At 36.2% G+C, this 19,291-nt stretch overlaps 1 protein-coding gene across 4 annotated transcripts in view; it reads left to right on the forward strand.

Moving 5' to 3' along the window:
* CDC14A (cell division cycle 14A) overlaps window positions 1–19,291 on the forward strand; it is a 49,641-nt gene that overhangs the window by 20,475 nt on the left and 9,875 nt on the right. For 2 of the 4 annotated variants that reach the window (XM_071436143.1, XM_071436142.1), the window contains exons 6-15: window positions 4,472–4,538; window positions 6,637–6,699; window positions 9,707–9,794; window positions 11,401–11,631; window positions 13,778–13,916; window positions 15,148–15,307; window positions 15,891–16,003; window positions 16,585–16,632; window positions 17,656–17,784; window positions 18,728–19,040. In XM_071436143.1, coding sequence (XP_071292244.1) covers window positions 4,472–4,538; window positions 6,637–6,699; window positions 9,707–9,794; window positions 11,401–11,631; window positions 13,778–13,916; window positions 15,148–15,307; window positions 15,891–16,003; window positions 16,585–16,632; window positions 17,656–17,784; window positions 18,728–19,040 — 1,351 coding nt within the window. The remainder of the gene's footprint in view (window positions 1–4,471; window positions 4,539–6,636; window positions 6,700–9,706; window positions 9,795–11,400; window positions 11,632–13,777; window positions 13,917–15,147; window positions 15,308–15,890; window positions 16,004–16,584; window positions 16,633–17,655; window positions 17,785–18,727; window positions 19,041–19,291) is intronic. The other 2 variants (XM_071436145.1, XM_071436144.1) reach the window with 2 other exon arrangements.

Consider the following 19,291-nt stretch of genomic DNA (forward strand, 5'->3'; position numbering starts at 1 on the left):
GCAGAATAGTCTCCCAGGACCCTGTTTGCTCCAATCAAAGGCTATAGATTCTTGCCTTGCAACTAATTCCTTATAATACTGACACTGCTACTAGCAGCAGTGATAAGAAAATGCTGTTTCTGCTTGACTGGTAAGGACTAATGAAATTAATTGTCTCTGATTTCTTGTGAGGCTGATTGGAACCACAGTAACAAATTTAATGACACAAAACAATTTCCTGTTAAGTGTTAATTGATTATTCATAGGCAATCATTGTGAATTTAAATTAATGAAATTTTATTTCAAAACAGAATAGTTAGCTACTCTATAATCATCAAAGGAGGGATCAAAAAAACAGAAGACAGAGCAAGATTTTCTGGAGATAATTTTATATTATATACAAAAGAGTTTTTTGTGTTTCCCTGGGAAGAGTATACTGTCCAAAAACATTGAAGAAGGCAAAGTCCAGCAAAGGGACTACTCAGGTTTTGCTGTCTGGGTTGGCAAAATGATTACAAAAGATTAATTGTCTAATTCCATTTGTCAGCTTCAGGAAAAAACAGAAATAAATTTATGGAGTAGGATATTCTGTAACATAACTTCTTTGCAGTCTTTTTCCAAGTGTTTCAAGCCCTAGGTTGCTGTGAGAGAAATTATTGTCTAAAGCTAAAGCTTTTGACAGTTATGGGGTTTTTGTGGTGGGTTTTGTCTGGTGTGGGTGGGATCTGGTATGTGTTTGGGCTTTTGTTGCTCTGTTTGGGTTTTTTAAGGCAAAGCTTTGGCAATGTTAGAGGGATACATTCTTCTTGAGCTTTGCTGTCTCTGGAAGGAATAGTGTTGGGAGCTTTTGCTAGAATGGTTAAACATCCTGATTTCTCGAGCATTCTTTCTTGCATGGTGTGGGGCTGGAAAGTACTTATGTTTTTTTTGGATCTGCTTTGCACTATGTCAGCTCTTGTCTCTGGATTAGAGCCAAACAGATTCTGTTACCTGCAGTGTACTTTGTCCTGCTGGGGAAGATGGGTGTGTAATCTGTACTGGAGGGGAGACAAAGAGGAGGGAGGAAATAAAGTGAAGGATTGTGAGAAGAACCTAGATGGGAAATGGGAAGTCTGACAGGGAGGGGCTATTTGTGTATGGAGCTCACAGGTGGAGGTTGGTATATACAAGGATCTCAAGAATTACTGGTGCTGGGAGGGCAGGTAGGGTCTGCAGTGGGACAATCTAGATTAGTTGAGAATGGGAAAGAAATAATTTAATCATCCTTCCTGGTGTTTCAAAGCCTTTGGGACATTTCCCCCTGCCCCCCATTCCAAGGCATTTGGAGCATCTCTGTTGCAAGATGTGGCACTGTACAGGGGCTCAAGCAATTGAACCTGTGCTGGCAGCAGTAGCCTTAGGCAGTGTCTGCTTGGCAGAAACAAGGTGGTGCTGTGAGGAAGTTTACACTCTCTGCACACCTTTAGTGTCTTGAAAAGGACTAAAATAGCTCTTGCTCAAAATATAACCCAAATGTCTTACCTCTTTGCTCATGGTCTAAGATCTATAAAGGAAGTAATTTGGAGATACTAATCATTGCTATTCAGTATTTACTGACGTGAATTTATTCTTGCAGCCTGGAACTCAGATGTTATATAACTTCTGTGGTATAGGTCATGTCTGTTTGAATAGTTTAAGAGTTTGTCAGTAAGCAATGATCAGTTAAGTGTTACAACTGGACTATTTAACAAGTTTGTTCATTTGATACCTGAAGTGTCCTCTATTTGAAAAAAAAAATAGGCAACTTTGAATAGGGAGAAGCTGCAGCATTGTCAGATTCTTTGTGGAGTTGTGAGGTAGGTTTACATGAAGGGAGCACTGAGAAACTGATCTACTTTCATGCAGCTGAGTGACCTCAAAAAGCCCTAATCGGCTTAGGTCTTCAGCTGGTATTTCATTTAAAGACAGCCTCAGCAAATGCAGTTCAGGGCAGGGGTGGAAAAAATCAGATTGCTCTTCTTACAAAATTCATGGAAATTTGTTTTGTTTTTATAATAGGAAAGCTAAAGATAACTTGGCAGGATAAGGCACTACTGTCTTTGAGACACTTTTGTCTTATTTTTGGCTGATTCACTGTCACTTGGTGACGCTCTAGTCTCTTGAAGATCTTATACTGTATCTTCTCACTTCCATTTAAAAAACAGTGCTAACACCACTTAAAATTGTCATGAATACCAGTTGCCTACTGAGAAGCAGAGTTTCAGATTTTTACCCCAAACTACTTTGTATTGATGAAAAAAACATATTTTAATATTATTATGTTCAGTCTCTAAATAATGATATGAATTTCTGAGATGGATTTTATTTCATAGCTTCTGGGGTTTGTTTCTTTATTGGCAAGTGCCGGGGAAATTAATTGTTTTGTTATTGACAGTGTTTAGAGGTTTGGTGAAAGGGAAAGCGTTGTGCAGTATTGAGGTCAGCTACAGCTGTGAAATCGGATGTGGGATACGCAGCTCTGTAATGCCAGCTCAGATTCATACTGAACCTGCATCTCCTAGAAGTACTCACATTGTTTCTCCTTTTGAAAGTGAATAGAGTTCTGTCACTGTCTGAAAAGTAAGGTGGCTATTTATTTGGGCCTAAAAGATTCCCAGGATACTGTAATGAAGCATGTGATCAGCAGCTACTTTAATGGTGCACATCAGGAGCCACGAGGCATTTGAGACACGGGTGCTGGAGGCAGTTCATGGTAGCTGCCAGCCTCTGTGTGCAGCTCACTGCTCACAGCTGCTGTGGGCACTGCAGCTCAGGGTACTGTACACTTGGAATTGTACATCTAGGTCAGCTTCACCATCCTCCCTCCCTCTTTTGTAGTGTTTCTTATTAATGGATTAGGGATTATGTGGGTTTTTTCCCCCCAGCATAGTTGTCATGTACAACACTATCATATGCCTTCTCAGTCAAAGGAGTAATTATATACATACAGATAAAAGTTGTATTCTTGTTACAACAAAACAACATGTAAAATAGAACCTGTCTGCTACAACCATATTTTCTATTCATGTTTCTCTAAATATTAAATTTTGTGGTTTGCATTTGTTGATTTTATTTCTGTCAGCCCCTCCAGAAAACTGGTGCAGCTTTTAAACCCTTTCTGCTATGTATGTGTTCCCATTAGGGCCCTTAATTTTTTTGCTCACAAGACTTTTTTGTTTGCTAAAAGAACTTTGTGCTAAAATGATCTGTTATCATGTGATATGCAAAATAATAATGTTAATCCATTATCTGTCAAAAATGTAATGTCTGTAAAATTCATATATTAAGTTTTGATATGTTCTGTTTATTCAATATAATGAAAATACTTTATGGCCTCTCAGTTTTAAAACCTCTCTGTTGGATTTGGATATGGAAGATGCATACACACTTCAAAGTTTCCATTTCAAAACATTATGGTTAAGTGTGTTTTAATAATCTAATAATTGGAAAGCATTTTTAGATTAGCCTGCCTGCAATATGACACTACCAAAATAGTAGCTTTTAATTTTCTAAAAACCATTTTCTATGAACACTGCTTGCTCAAAACTGCTAAACTTACTCTGCTCTTAAAGAATAGGAGAGAATTTTCTGCTCTTAAAGTACTTGAGATTGAAGGAGCATATCAAAAACTTCATACTACTTATAGCAAGTTTTATCAAAAAAGAAAAGTTTTCAATGAAAGATTGAAATTTTGAATCAATTATAGATTAAATATGTATCTGTCTGAACCTAAAATTTTACTATTCTGATAAATTGCAGTTCTTAGGACTTTGTCTAAGATAGCAAAGAGAAAAGCTGTAAAAGATTCCCTGAATGAGTGATAAGGAAATACTCTGCTCAGGCAGAGTTTTGTTAAAATCACAGTGGTCTGAAGCACACTTTGAAAAGTACACTTTCATTTTTCCACAATGCTTTTTTTGGTGGTGCATGTTTGATGGTGAGTCTCACTTCATCTTTTACAGACAAGTTGTAATTTTCATGTGGTATACTGGGGTTAAGTCATTTTAATTATATCAGGATAACTTTTAATCACATCTGTAATGGGGCATCAAAATGGAAGCCTGTAAATTAGTTCCAAGCTATTAATCTTATTTGCCTGCCCTGTTAGTGTAACTCAATTAAGACTTGAATATTAGGTTAAGCAAACTGTGTTTTATTTGCTACTATCTTTACACAATCCAGAGAGGATGCAAACCCTCCTGTTCCAGGATAGCATAAATAATTTTGTAAAGAGCTGTGATGTAAAATATGCACCTAAAGTAGCTTGCAATATCTAACTGCATTTAGTCTGAGCTGCATCTTGGGTAGGGGAGTACTTTAGCCTGAACAAGCTCCTAAAGAGATGTCTTTGGGTTTTAATTTAGAGTTCTTGAAGGGTATTGAATAGCTTGAATATATTCTGTTGTGTTCTGCCTTTGCCCTAGTTCTTAAAATAATTCTGTGTATATTAAATTCATTTGTATTAAATCTATAGGGACGCTTCATTTGGGAACAGCACATACAATCTTACCATCTTGGACTGTTTACAGGGAGTAAATAAGGTAATAACACTTTTTCTTAGCAAAACAGGTTTAAATTAATTTTTAAAACATGAAGAAAAATTCTGTTTAAAGAGATTATAAAACCTGGTTTCAGAGTACATTTGTGAATTAGTAGTGATGAAACCAAAGTTACTGAGGAGTGTGTTTGAGTACTGATGGTGGAGCAAGGTTGCACTTTGACTGCCTGGCCTGGCCTGGCCTTTGACAGCTTTTTGAACTTCACCTCATGAAGTGGAGCATGAAAATGCACCAGGCCTGGCTGGGGACAGCTCTTCATGCAAGACACTGTGCTGGGTCTGCTGCTAGATCATTTATAACAGGGGGTGACAGGTTGATGAGGTCAGTGAAACACATACCTAGGTATCTTACATCTGTGATTTAATCAGAACAGTTTTTGCATGTACTTGGCCTCTGCTTTCCCCAAAGCACTTGGTTCAGTGTTTCACACTGATCTTTTCAAAATTTTTCAAAACCAGTGAAATCTAATGTGTCTTACCAGTGGTTTGATATGTCACTTTAAGTAGTCCTGAGCTATTAAGCTCCAGTATTGTTCTCTTAAAAAATTTTACATCACTTCTTAATTGGGGACCTTTAAGTTTTGGTGATCATTTCTCATTGTTGTTGGTGAAGGGAGAAGGCTATAGGAACAGGGCTGTACAGATACTTTACAGACCACTTGTGAGTCTTAAAAGTGGCAAAACAAGTGTTTTTTAAAAATTTGGAAAAGAGAGATCAAGCTTAATATTTTTAGTTCTGTGGGGGTGGGAAAGGAGCTGTCAGTTACCAGCAAGACTGTAATTTGTGAGGCATTCTACAGATCTGAAGATCTGAAGTAGTCAGTGCAATCACTGTAATTTATCTGCAGCTAATACATCAAAAGGATGGTGAGAATCAGTTTTTCCTCCTTTGTTCTCATAAAATTTATTATTTAATTTTTGTCTAGTTCACCTACAGAGGTAAAAACACTTTGGGCAGAAAACATATGCCTTAATTGAAAGTAGTCTTAGTTTACCTGGATAAATTTGGTGTTTGTTTGTGTGGATGTCATATACATGTAATTCAGGGGGCCTGCAAGTTGTGGAGTGCAGCCAGCCAGCCATGCTTCAATGAAATACATTTTTCAACTGTTCAGACAACCTCTCAGTATCTTGGGTTTCATGACAGGTCCAGTCACTGAGCCTATCTTGTCTAGAACAAAGCTATTTTTCATTTGTCCTAAAAAGATGGTCTCTACATAGGAAACAGTGTCAGTCTGATTATTGGTTTTAAATGACAGATCTGTGATGTGTTCTTATCACACCTTAATTCCAGAATTTTGTGCAATATCTGTTTTCAAAATGCAATTGGTTCTGTATAAATATATGCTGCAGAAATGTCTTCCATGAATTTGAAATAAATATTGGTTATGCATTTCATATTCATAGAATTGTTTTCAATATGCAAATCTTTAGTAGAAAAGTGGCATAATTAATAAAAATAGCCAAATACAAAACTTCTTTCAGTCCTGTATTAAATACTGTCTAATGTAGGCTAGTGGACTTTATTGTGCCTGTGAAATGTGTATTAAAACAAATAATAAAATACATATTATACATAGCACTGCATTCTGTATATGCCATTTTGCCTAGGTATTATAGTGGCAAAACTAGAGTATCATACTAAGTGCAAAAAATCAATAAACTCTGTGTTCAATGTTTTGTTATGTCCAACTGCATGAAGATACATTTGGCATAGGAATCATTAAATCAGTGTATGACAAAAAGGGAATTGCTTTTTAACTTGTCATCTGCCTTACAGAAAAATCCCCACAAGGTGGGGTGTGTAGAATCAATGTTACAATTTAAGTGATATGCAACAGCCTTGTGTCCCATCCTCATGTCTTTGGAGGGGAATAATGAGCCTGACATGTTTCAGTGGCATTGTTGGAGTTCTGTTGTCTGTGTTGTTAATCTGTGCCAAATGTCATATTGTCTTAATGTAAAAGCTTCAATAAGCCACAACCACAAACATTTAGGGATTTAGTTTTGCTCAAATAAGTATTGTAAAATGAAATTATATATTGTATTTCAGTGTAAACTGATGCCTTGTTGCCTTTTAGGCCTTGCAGCATGGATTTTTTGACTTTAAGACATTTGATGTGGATGAATATGAACACTATGAGGTTTGTACATTTAATAATGCATTGAATGTGTTTGAGTTACCTAAAATAGGACTATTCAGTATCCCCAACTTAAAACATACTGAAAACACATTTGAATTAGAGTAAAACCCAGTGTTCATATGAAGGTATGTACATGGAAACCTGTATGCTCTTTTTGAAGAACATGCAGGATTACTGTCCTTGCAGTTTCAGTGCATCATATCATAAATCTACTGGTTTCTTGTAGCCTTTCTGGCCTCTGGGACCTCTCTCGTGCTTTCCCAGCCTTCTCCCAGGTTACAATCCAAGGTTTCTCAGCTGACCCACAGAATGTTTTCTTTCAGCACTTGTTAGCTCCTTCTTCCATTCCTATTAGTCCCAAATATATGACAATTTTTTTATTGCCATATGGATGCAGATTTTGAGGGGTTTTTTGGTAAGGATGCATTTTGTGAAATTCTAGTGAAGGAAATGCATCCAAAATATTTCCCTAATGAAGTCCCAGAAAGCTAACAGATGTATTTTACTGTTCTGCCAACTTTCCTACAACCTAGATATAGGTACTGTGATTGGCTCTAGATGCTTCTAGGACTTTGTAACATGCACACCTTTATCTGCTGGTAGTAAAAAGTTATCTCAAGCTACATTGCTTTAGAGAAGCTTTAAAATATGCCATGCTGTAGATGTCTGCAGTAGGCAGTCTGTAACACAAATCTGCCTATTTCACTAAACTTGAAAGCATTTGTAGAAGGATTTCTGTATCCTGCAATGTTCCATAATGATTAGGTTCAAAAATTGGTATAACCCTTGCAGAATTACCAAAATTAAATTAACAGGATCTAAAATTTAAAATATAAAATGGCTTTTTTTTTTGCTTACTCCATGTACAAAAAGAAAAACTTGTTCTAAAAACAAATGGTAGTTTGGAATTCTGTCTGTATAGTAGGTGTTAGTCTGCTTGAAAAAGAGTCTTAAAATAATTGACTAAAGCTATCCCATTATCTTGTTTAAGGCTTAACATTATTTTAGCATGTGCAAAGTACATACATGTGAATGATGTTTATAGTATGCTGTTTGCTGGGTTTAAGAAGCAAAAATTTGGAATCATCTTTAATTTTTTTGTCCATTTTTTGGTACGTCCTTTTTTTTTTTTTTTTTCACACATCATGGTCGGCTTTATGTTTACTTATGTCCCGTGCTTTATTTCAAAAACTTTAAATGTTACAGGCTTTTGCTATGTTAGGTCTTCAAATGTGTGGTTTTGTAGACAAAAGTTGCATACGACTTAAATGGAGCAGGCTAAAAGGAAATTTTGTTTCATGTTTAAGTTCTTTCATCTCACTATCTTATCAAGGCAGCTAATTCCCCTTTTGTTGGTTTGGAAGTAAATTAATGATTGAGTTTTGTAGTAATAATGATGCTTGCATGTACTGTCAAGCATACACATATACAGAGATACCTGTAGTTCATATTGATAAAAATTGAAATTATTTGCCATGACCCCTGTAACTATAAGGAACTTAATCCACAAATAAAACTGGTGATACAAATACAAAAATATTTTTAGCTTACTGATCAGGACTTCTTCTCTAAAGGGAGTAGGGGTGCTGCAGTGCTGAGATGTCAGCCTGTGATACCAGTGGGGGGCAGGGGTGCTGCCTTGGCACTGAGGTTGGTTCCCTAGTCCTTATGCAACCTGGGTAATTTCCAGCAGTTTCCATTGTGTGTTGGGGACATTGGGAGCAAGCCTAATGGGCTCAGCTAAGCAAACAGTTGCTGAATTGATTACAGTGATGTCCATTATCAGAAGCTTTCACTCATTAGGATGTTCTGATGAGCTGAGAGCTAAAAACACAAGCTTAATAATGCAGCTGAACTGAGTGCCATGTCCTTAAAAGTCATGCTGAGAATAACTGCATTGCCAAACGAGGAATGAGCAGTCTTCAATTAAAGAAAGAAAAGGCAGTTGGGAGCTGCAGTTGATGTTACGTATTTCCAAAGAAGCTTTCATTTTCAGCAGTGACAGAATTTGAAGAGCCTTTTTAGGTTTTCATTTAAAAGTGAGCAAGAAATGCAAAATGTCATAGTTTGAAAGTTTATTAAAATCTACTCTCTTTATTTAATTTACACTTTCCTTCTGTGATTACTGGCTCATCAGAGCTTATGCCAATATGTAAATTTCAGTTTCTACAGGGAAAGGGTAATTGTTTTGAAGGCTAATTGGTTTTTAATTTGTTTTCTGTGAAGTGGTTTTTTAGCTAATGCCTCACAAGGAAACACTTTTCCATAATTTTTGATTAAAACATAGAAGAATGGTGGTGTTTGTCAGTGTTATTAATAGGTGTCCTGAAACACTGAACCCTCTCAAGGGAAAATATCTTACATAAAGGATCTTTCTGCTTTTATTGGAAAACTTAAGCAAGTTTTGTTTACATTTCATTGTGAGGGTGGTCACAGAGGTCTTAGGATGAGGGAAGAGACATAGATATGACTCCATGTTTCAGAAAGCTTGATTTATTATTTTATGATATATATTACATTAAAACTATACTAAAGAATAGAAGGAAAGGTTTCATCTCAGAAGGCTAGCTAAGCTAAGAATAGGAAAGAATAGAATGATAACAAAGGCAGCTGCCTCAGACTCTCTGTCTGAGCCAGCTCTGCTGTGATTGGCCATTAATTCCAAACATCCACATGAGACCAATCACAGATGTACCTGTTGCATTCCACAGCAGCAGACAATCATTGTTTACATTCTGTCCCTGAGGCCTCTCAGCTTCTCAGGAGGAAAAAATCTTAAGGAAAGATTTTTAATGAAAAAATGTCTGCGACATTTCATTTTATTAAGGTCTGAGAAGCAGCTTATGGTTAATTTGTCCCATATAGTTAAGCTAGCTAATTACACATCAAGTGTTTCATTTTAATGCCTCAAGAACACAGTAAAGAGTAAAATAAAATCTTGAGTGATTTTTTTTTTATCTTGTATATAAAGATATTAAAATGTTTTTCTCTTCTGAAATTTTTGTAGCGAGTGGAGAATGGTGACTTCAACTGGATTATTCCAGGAAAATTTTTGGCTTTTAGTGGACCACACCCAAAAAGCAAACTTGAAAATGGTATGGCATATGTTTTAATCCTGTGCCTATGATCTTATTTTTCAGCATGTAAAACCATCATAGCAAAAATCAGAAGATAATATAGGATTATAGATCGGTTTTAATCTTCAGAAGTAATCATCCAGTGAGCATTGTATATATGCTCATAGAATTTAATTCAAAAAGTTTTGGAATTCTTCTTTGCCAGAAGAATTTCAATTGTTCTAACAGTCAGTAGCTTTTCATCCTGTGACAAAGTGCCTGAGAGACTCGGGTCTCTTACTGTCCTCCTGGAACCTGACACCTGGTACAGTAAGTGTGCAGAACTAAAGGTGAGTTGCACTGAACACAGAAGGCTGTGTTAAGAGTTTTGTGACACAGACCAGGAAAGACTGTTAAAAGAAGCTTGCCTTTCCTACTGAAGATACTTGGGGTAATGTGAAGAACCTGGGGAATGTGATTCTAGTGGAATAAAAAAAACAAGAAAAACTTGACTGACAGGAAAAGGAGAGATTTGGTCCAGCTAAAAGGAAAATCAGTCATTTTAAAAAAACCTGATGGTAGTATTTAAGTTAACTATATTATTTGTGCCATGTCCTGTTGTTTATGTGAGCATATTTTCTGAACACCTACCTGCCCTCCCCATCCCCTTCTTCTGCTCTCTCATGTTTCTTTTATGACTGAAATCCTGCTGGTTACAAAGCAACCACTGAAAATTTAAACAAAATCCAGAAAGAAAATATTTTGGTTGGTTTGGGTTTCTTCCCTTATCATTGTTGCAGCCCTTTCTTGCAGAATTTTTTTCTAAATTTACCTAAACTGTTCCATGGAATTTGGAAAACCTGTGTTTTATTTTTAACATATATAACTGAAAATTATTAAATTAATGCACCTAAAATCCAGTTATGAAACTGGAAATAATCCTCTCCCAGGTGATTGCAAGTACACATTACAAAGCTGTATTTTTCTAATTATCTTGTGATTTGAATTGCGCTTACTAATGCTTTTATGACTTGTCCTGAGCAGCTGTCTTGTGGTTGGTCACTGACCTCCCTCCCTGTCCCCCCATCTTTATCTGGAGGATTCTTTTGTCTCTCAACTGAGAATCAAGGCAATAAAGCTCTCTTACTTCCCAGTTGGACAGGAATATTTTTGGTACTGCAGTTCATCCTTTGACTGTTACTCTTGTCCATAATGTAGATGAGCAATCTGTTTTCCATAAAAACAGTGTTTCCTCTTCAAGCATGCTTTTATTCTTTGATCTGCAGCTTGACTCTAGATAAACAGCTGTTGTGAAATGCTGAATTCATACACGTCCCCAGATTTATGTACAAATCCCCTTGCAGAGAAGAATGGGGGCTTAATGTGAGACAATACAGTGTTTCACATAGATTCTGTTTTAACATTTTGTCTCCTAATAGTTTTTATTAAAAAATGGTCTTAATGAGCATTTTTTGGACAATTTTTTTATAGCACTTAATGTGTCTATTCTGAATAAAGTATTAAAGCATTTTTAGTATTAGTGTGTTTATTATTCAAGAAGTTTTCAGGGGCTATTTTGATTAGTGGGATTTTGAGCTTCATGAACATAGGACATTAAAATATTGTGGCTTTATTTTTTTTATAGGTTATCCTCTTCATGCACCTGAAGCCTACTTTCCTTATTTCAAGAAGCATAACATCACAACAATCATAAGACTAAACAAAAAGATTTATGAGGCAAAACGCTTTACTGATGCTGGTTTTGAGCATTATGATCTGTTCTTCATTGATGGCAGCACACCAAGTGACAGTATAGTCCAGAGGTTCCTGAACATCTGTGAAAATGCTGATGGTGCCATTGCTGTTCATTGTAAAGGTATGTGCACCTGTTCATTTCTGACTGAAGTTCAAAATAAGTATAAATCCATACAGTGTATGCCAGAGATACAGCATTTAAGAACACTTTCAGATTGTGAGAGTAATAATGCTTTATGGTGCTTGACTAAATATATGCCAAATATTTGTTATTTTCCTGTGTGTATGTGGTCCTTACATCCTACACTGTTATTTGCAGGAACTGACAAATCTGTTGTTCATTGTTCTGTGGGGTTATTTAATATGACTTGAAAACTTGAGATTGAGTTGATGCAGGTTTCTTTTTTGCATTATGCTTTCACAGCATTATGATAATTGGCTAGGAAATGCAAAACACTAAAAGGTTTTCTTTGTGCTTTTTGACTGTTCTACATTTTTCTCTGGTGTATGAATTCCACGTTTCAAGTTGATGTGAGTTATTGTGATGCCAGCATTTCAAACCAGCCTAATTCAGCAAACCAGCCAGAAAATGCACAAAACATGCTTAGTCAAGAGAGATTAACAAAGGCTTTTAAGGGTTCAGCTTGATTTGTGTTTAGAGTTGTGTAAGGACATTGTGGAGACAAATGTCTTGCCTGATCAGAAGCAAGAATAGCACTATTCATAATTTTCCCATGAACAATAAATATGCATATCAAAGATAAACAGGTTTATTTTCCAACAAGTTGTTACTGTTGCTAGAACCCAGAAGTTCTGGCATTGATAAGCTGGGAATCCCCTAATTGGCTAAATAAGAGTATAAACCATTGATTTTTGCAGCAGGAGGTTGTTAGTAAATTATTCTCCAGGCTTAGCTGCTAAAGGAATATGACATACTTGGTAGTGAGTTAGAGATGTGCTTTCTACACTGAAGTATTTTTGGTCTTTTGTCTGACCATTTAGTAAGCAAATCAACAATCTTGATCTTTTTTTGTTTTTATACCACCCTAAATAATCCTCTACAGTGTTAAATCAACAGTTAACTCAGGCCTAACTCAGGCAGAGTTATATTGCAGAGATGTTCTGAGCACAGCTATTACTCTAGAAACTGTCTCAGATGAGATAGAACAGCTGATTGAAAAGGATTGTAATGGGAAGTTTGTACATTAGCAGAATGTTGGAGGAAAGAAATGAAATCAATACTTTGCCTTTTAAATCAGTCTTCAGAGCTTGTCCTCCAAGCTACAATTATGGACTCTCACTAGCTGTGAACATCTACCTTCATCCTACCTAAATCATGTTCACTTTCAAAAAAGTCAGTTAGTGGTTGAATGTAAAGAGCTTGTAGTGGTGTATGGAATTGTCAGCAGAGATGTTTGGCTGCTTGGGGAGCCAGAACAGTTGGACAGTTCATTTGGACAGTTGTTGGTGCATAAACAATAGCAGGCTATTGTGAGACTAAATTGCAAATACTGTCTTTATGGGAAATAAGGTTTAAATGGGGAAACACTTTACTAGTACATGAGACACAGAGCTAGAAAGAGATTAATTCTCACTCTTTAGTTTATGATTTTACTGATAGTAAAAGCTAATTTCTGTGTCTCTTGTTGTCCCCTTAAAAACAGGATTAGTGTGGGATTGTTTGGCAATGGGTAAAATTTTTTTAAGCTATTGATATCTAAAATTATACACTGGTCAACAGTCATTGCTCTTTATATAGATAGCAGTGAACAGTTTTATGTGCTGGTTTCACAACAAAACTGATGCAAAAAGAAAAACCCACTGAGTTGCTCTCTGTTGAGATGTGACATATTTGCACCATGGTTTTAGGTACTTGTGCTGGCCTCTCAAAGGTGCTTTGATTATGGTTTTTTACTGGTATCATAAATATGAAATTGGTATCCAGCTTGATCACGGCTTTTTAAAAAATATTGGCCTTTTTTAAACAAAGTTTGGAGTAGAATTTTTGAAGTGCCACAAGTGATTGCTGTTACAAGTGTTCTTTTAAACCTTAACTTTTCCAAAGTATCAAAGATTTTTCTCTGTATCTACAGAGCATTGAAATTGAATTATGTGATAAATGGGACACTTACTCAGAAATTATTTCTTCAAATACTGATATGGTGAATAACATTGCATAGAAGTTTTCTTACATTCCATACTTTTATTTGATAATTCTGGAATGCTCATCCCTTCATATGTGGCTGTTGATTCTTGTGTTTCTGCAGCTGGCCTGGGGAGAACAGGAACACTGATTGCCTGTTACATCATGAAGCACTACAAGTTCACACATGGTGAAGCCATTGCTTGGATAAGAATATGTCGCCCAGGCTCTATTATAGGACCCCAGCAAAACTTCTTGGAAGAGTATGTGTATATATATATATATATATATGTACCTTCTTTGCTCCTCTCCATCCCTGTCCATCTTGCACTGTTTATAGGATCTAATTTGTCTACTGACACTTTTAAGTTATTGCCTGTTCAAAAGATTTAAGGTTAGTTAATAGGGGATTGAAATCTGAATTACTCAGAAGCAGTCAGCTTCCGTGGAGTTCTGTGCATTTTGTCCCCTTAGAGGGATGCAGGGCCTCAAGACTCAATGTTTCTGTTCTGGGGAATTTAGGAGTTAGTCAAATGTGTTGGAAGTGGACAGATGTGGACAAAAGTTGAAATTGACAAATAGAATTTATTAAATATTATCATTGAAAGAACAGTCTTTAAATACTTTATATACCATCTGAAGTGCTTACATTTTGCATTTATTATTGAGCAAGTTTAGGCAGTTGGCTCAGAACCATTAGCTCTGAAGGTTTGCTGTAATATTTTGTTTCCAAACAAAGGTTTCCAGTGGAAGTGTATTCTGATGTAATTCCTCACTATTTTCCTCTTTGTTCAGTGTAGGAATTTAATATTGTTTCAATAGTATGTGATAGGGTCTCAGTTCTTGGATGGAACTAGCAGGACTGGTACCTACCCAGCAAACTTCCTTTTTGAAGAATAATGCAGCCTCATCAAAAATCTGCTCTGCCCATGCACATTGTAGCAAAGAAAGTGTTATTATTTTTATCACCTGTGTGAAGTATATATTCTTTCAGTTTCTAAAAATTGATATTGGAGTCCTGGTGAACTTTACATGACTACATCCACTTGCAGTGCACAGGTCAGCTGTAGTTTCACTGCACAATATCTGTATCCAGAAAACTCACACTAATAAGTTGCAAAGTTCTGTATCATCAGTTATGCCACACATGATGTATATAAAAACACTGGTTTATATTATTTTTTAGGTTGTGTTTTAAGAGCTTTAAAATATGACTGCAAATTCCTGTTTAGGTAACCTCTTTCCCCAGAAGGATTTGAGAAAATGAAGTTTTAGTACTGTTATGACTACAGACTAATATGGTGATTCTGGAGGGCTTTTTTTTAAGTTTTGAGGTTTTAAAATTTTTTGTGCTAGGCATGTAAATTTGCTTCCAGATGATGATGTGCAGAAGATTCAAATGTTGGCAGTCTGTAAGGGTGGCATGTTTTCATATGTTTTTTTCTATGTTTGCAAACGTGCTGATGCAAATGGCTTTGGTTTTGTGTCCTGAAGGAAGCAAGCAATGTTATGGAGGGAGGGAGAGCTCATCCGATCAAAGCCGAAACAGGGAGGAGTCGCCGATGGAAATATTAACAGAGTTCTTTGTGGCTTAAATGACATTTCCATCACTGATAACCTGAACAAAGCACCAGACTTGGATCAGTTCAAGGAGGTAAGTGTCCTTAGGAAAAATTTCAAATAGATTGAAGTTGAGCTTTTAACAACTAGCTATAGATAATTTCTAAATATTTTTAGGACATAATTAGAACAAATCTCCACTTCATAAAAAAGATCAAGTAATATTTAAAACTGTTACAGGTAATTTTTCAAGCTTCCAAAAGTTTCCATTATTTCAAGTCATTGTCTCAGGATTTTCAGTTGTTTTCTTGAGCATGAAGGAAAAAAAAAAAGTCAGTTTTGCTCCTGGAAACCAAAAATCTGCTTATTCCAAACTTTTAACTAATAATAATGCAGATGTGTATAAATGTCCAACAGACTTCTTGAAGTAAATAAACACTGGCATTAGGCTTGAGCATCATGAACTTTGAGGTCAGGTTCTGCAGAAGTGTTTTGTGTTTGTACAGCAGCACATTTCATGTAGCAGCACTATGCAAAGAGCAGTGCCATGTGTGCAGGAGACACATGGAGCAGCCTTCTGGGTTCTGATCTTTGTGAGGGGAGACACTCACTGCTTTCAAACTACACTGCTCCTGGGATTTGATAGATTCCCTTGCTTGCATGCTTTTCTTTTGCAGAACGATTCTGAAGACAAGGATGTGGAAGCTCAGAATGGGATGACACAGGGAGATAAGCTGAATGCCTTAAAAAGTCGTAGACAGCCTTGTTCTGCTACAACTGGAGCTCTCAGGTAATTATACCAGTCTGAGGTCATTTGCAGTTTTAAATTCTGTCCATGCTATCAGATCCCTGTGGCAAGTACATGATCTTGTTTAAGGCAGTGGTACTGCCTGTACCACCTTCTGAGGTGGAAACTTCTCCAGGTATGTATCTGTTAGTTGCAAATTTGGATTATTAATATTTTTCTTCTCTCCTTTTTTGCCCTCTGCCTTCCTGTTTAGGGATGCCTTCTTACTGTGTAGCAGTAAAAGATAATGTAAAAAATACTTCAGAACTTTAAAATTTATATCTAGTATTTTAGAACTTATGACTTGAACAAAATATTCTTAATCAAACTTGGTCGTCTTTCTTTAATTACTTTTCTGTACTTCTTATAGAAATTTAGAATTTTTCAGAACCAATAAAAATGTGAACTTTGAAATTAAACCTGGAGTAACTTTCTGTTCTTTTACTGTAAATTAAAACACTGATTGTCGATAAGTCTAAGTTTTATTTTTATATTTTAAGCCAACCTGAGACATAAAGATATGATTTGGCAGAGGGGAAAGGTTTTTAATCCTCAGATAAAGATTGCTGCTTTTATTTCTTTAGGCTGCAAGACATGAAACTGAACACCTGGTCAATATCACAACCCTTCAGGTACTGACTTTAAAATTCTAGTTCTAAACCTATACCACTTGACTAGGGTCTTAATTTTCAGTGCTTTGGATCATTGCTAATCAATTGATGTGATCACTATTTGTGATATACAAAACTTCTGAGCATAGGCAGGTAACAAACCTTTTTAAACACCTACAAACTGGATGCTTTACCCCAGTGAATCTAAAATACAATATGTAAGACAAAATTTCTATCATTAAAAGGATTAATACTGAAAAGAGCACATTATTTTCAGTTTTGTGATCTGAATTTTTGAGTTGGATTTTTCCAGATGGCTAGCATTGGAAATGAATGTTTTACCCTTTGTTGGTGTGTAATTAAAGCTGCTCAATGTCATTTTCCTTCGGTGCTTGTAGTTGGAGATCTGTACCCAAGTTTTTTCATCCTTTAAGGTCTGATTGTTGTATCCCCTGATCTAGGGTTAGAGAAAATTAATTGTTAAAATTAGTTAATGTAGACAGCCATAATAGTAACAATTTGAGTGGTCCAGTATAACATACATATGGCTCATTATCAACACATGAAGCATTTTGTCATTAAGAATTCCACCTAGAAAGAGCTGCATGTTCTGTGAAAATTTTCATTTGGAAATGATGCTGACCTCATGAAAGCTACAGCTTTGGGTTTTTCTACTCATACTTGCTCTATAAGCTCAAAAAGTACTCATAATGAAGTTTACATTTAGAGTTCTAAAATTTATCATAAAACTTACAATAAATCTATAAAAATGGACACTTGGCCTTCATTAATTATCAAGGTGAAAAGTAGCTTGTAACTTTTTAATAAGGTGCAGCAGGGGAAATACTTGGAGTGGATATCTGGAAAGTTTTTTTAAAAAATATGTTTAAGCAGGAAAACTTAAGTTTTTGCTGTTGAGTTCTGAGACTTGAGAATTCACACTTTTTAAAATACCAATCTATGTACTGATAGATTATATGTGTTGGAGATGTATATTTTAATTATAAAATCTAGCTTCTCACTGGAACTCTGCACTCTTTTTAGACTGAGTACTTCAGGTGGCACAGAAGGATCCATGTCTCCTCTGAAGGCCTCCAGAGTGATGGCAGTCACTTCACCATCTGCAGAAAGAATAAGCAGAATTTCCACGTCCTCAGGCTCTACATTTAAAAGGTTTTTTTTTTCTTCTTCTCATTTTGGTACAAATGCTTGCAGTATCCTGCAGTGGTTGTCAGCACATCTGCAGCCCATGAAGTGCTTGCTCTTCTTGGCTATAAGAAGACTTCAATTTACTTACAGTGATTTGCTGTTCCACTAGCCAAACTTTAGTTGCCTACAGATTTAAAAAACAAGTAAAACCCAAAATCTGTCCTACTGATCTGAGTTTTATACAGATTGTGCCATCAGAAACAGTACTGTCTTGTTCAAATGGGTTGGCAAGGTTTCTTTCACTTATCTCAGTTTACAGATGTTTTGTAGATATTCCCACTAGTCTATATACTATTACTCTCAGAATATGGAGTGGTAATTAATTTTTTTATGAACCCTTGATTTATTACTCTTTAGCTCAATTATAACTATTGTCCTAAGTAATTATATATATTAAATGACACTCAGAATGATTGATGCACTTTTAATAAATATGTGCACAAATATTTGCCTGAACAGAGTAACCAGCCTGAGGTATTTCAGGACACCCTATTTCTAGTCTCAAATTTTGTAATATTACTCCTTGGTTACTTGAAGGCTTGTATCACAAAACTGATAGCAAGAAACAGAGGAGGAGTTCTTAAACTGTTCCTTGTATACAAGCTACTTCAGTGTAAATCAGACACTGCTGACACCTTTTAAGACCATCTCCTGCATGCATGTGTGCTTTGACAGGGGTGAAAGCTGGCCATGGTGTAGTGCTTGAATAAGCAAAACTTGGAAAGCCCTTACAAAGAATTCTGCTTTTTGTTACTTAGGAGCTAGAAATGAACCTGTGTGCAAACACAGATTATTTCAGAATGGTGTGTGTTATTCACCTAATGTCTTCTGAATTGTCTGTTACATTTTTGTATTTATCTCTACATACCTTGTGAATATTTTTTCCCTGCATGTGTTTCCCATTCAGCGTTTCCATAAACTCCAGACTAGCCAGTTCTCTAGGGAACCTGTATGCTGCTTCAGATGGTGATGAGAGCAATGAGACATCATCGTCCTCTAGGACAGGTTTTACAGTAAGCCATATCTCCAGTCACCTGAATGGCAGCTTGCAGCTGCCACACAGAAAAAACCATGAACTGAACAACAACTTATACAACAGCAATAGTGGCAACAAACTGAGCAGCCCAAGCAGTTTGCACAGCGCCGTGACAGATGAGTATGCACCAGCCTTCCTTTATGGGTCTTACAGCTCCTCCAGCACCATACCAGAGGCCATTCCTGTAAGTCACAGTCACAACAGCACTTTCAGGCAGCTCACTGATGCTTTTCTTCCTTGCTTCTGTGAGCAAAACTGTTGCAAAAAAAAATCTTAACTCAGCATAATTCTCCAGCTTCCTCTAATGTTTCTGAACAGCACCTTTGTCTGTTATCTATCATTTCAGCTGCTTTTTTCCCCATCTTTTCTAAGCATCTGTTACATGGAAGCTTCATGAACATATATTGTGCCTGAACTTTACATCTTTTCTGATAA

Source organism: Agelaius tricolor, unplaced genomic scaffold, assembly GCF_023055355.1.
Source record: "Agelaius tricolor isolate 1412-34295 unplaced genomic scaffold, bAgeTri1.0.p SCAF_11, whole genome shotgun sequence".
Lineage (NCBI taxonomy): Eukaryota > Metazoa > Chordata > Aves > Passeriformes > Icteridae > Agelaius > Agelaius tricolor.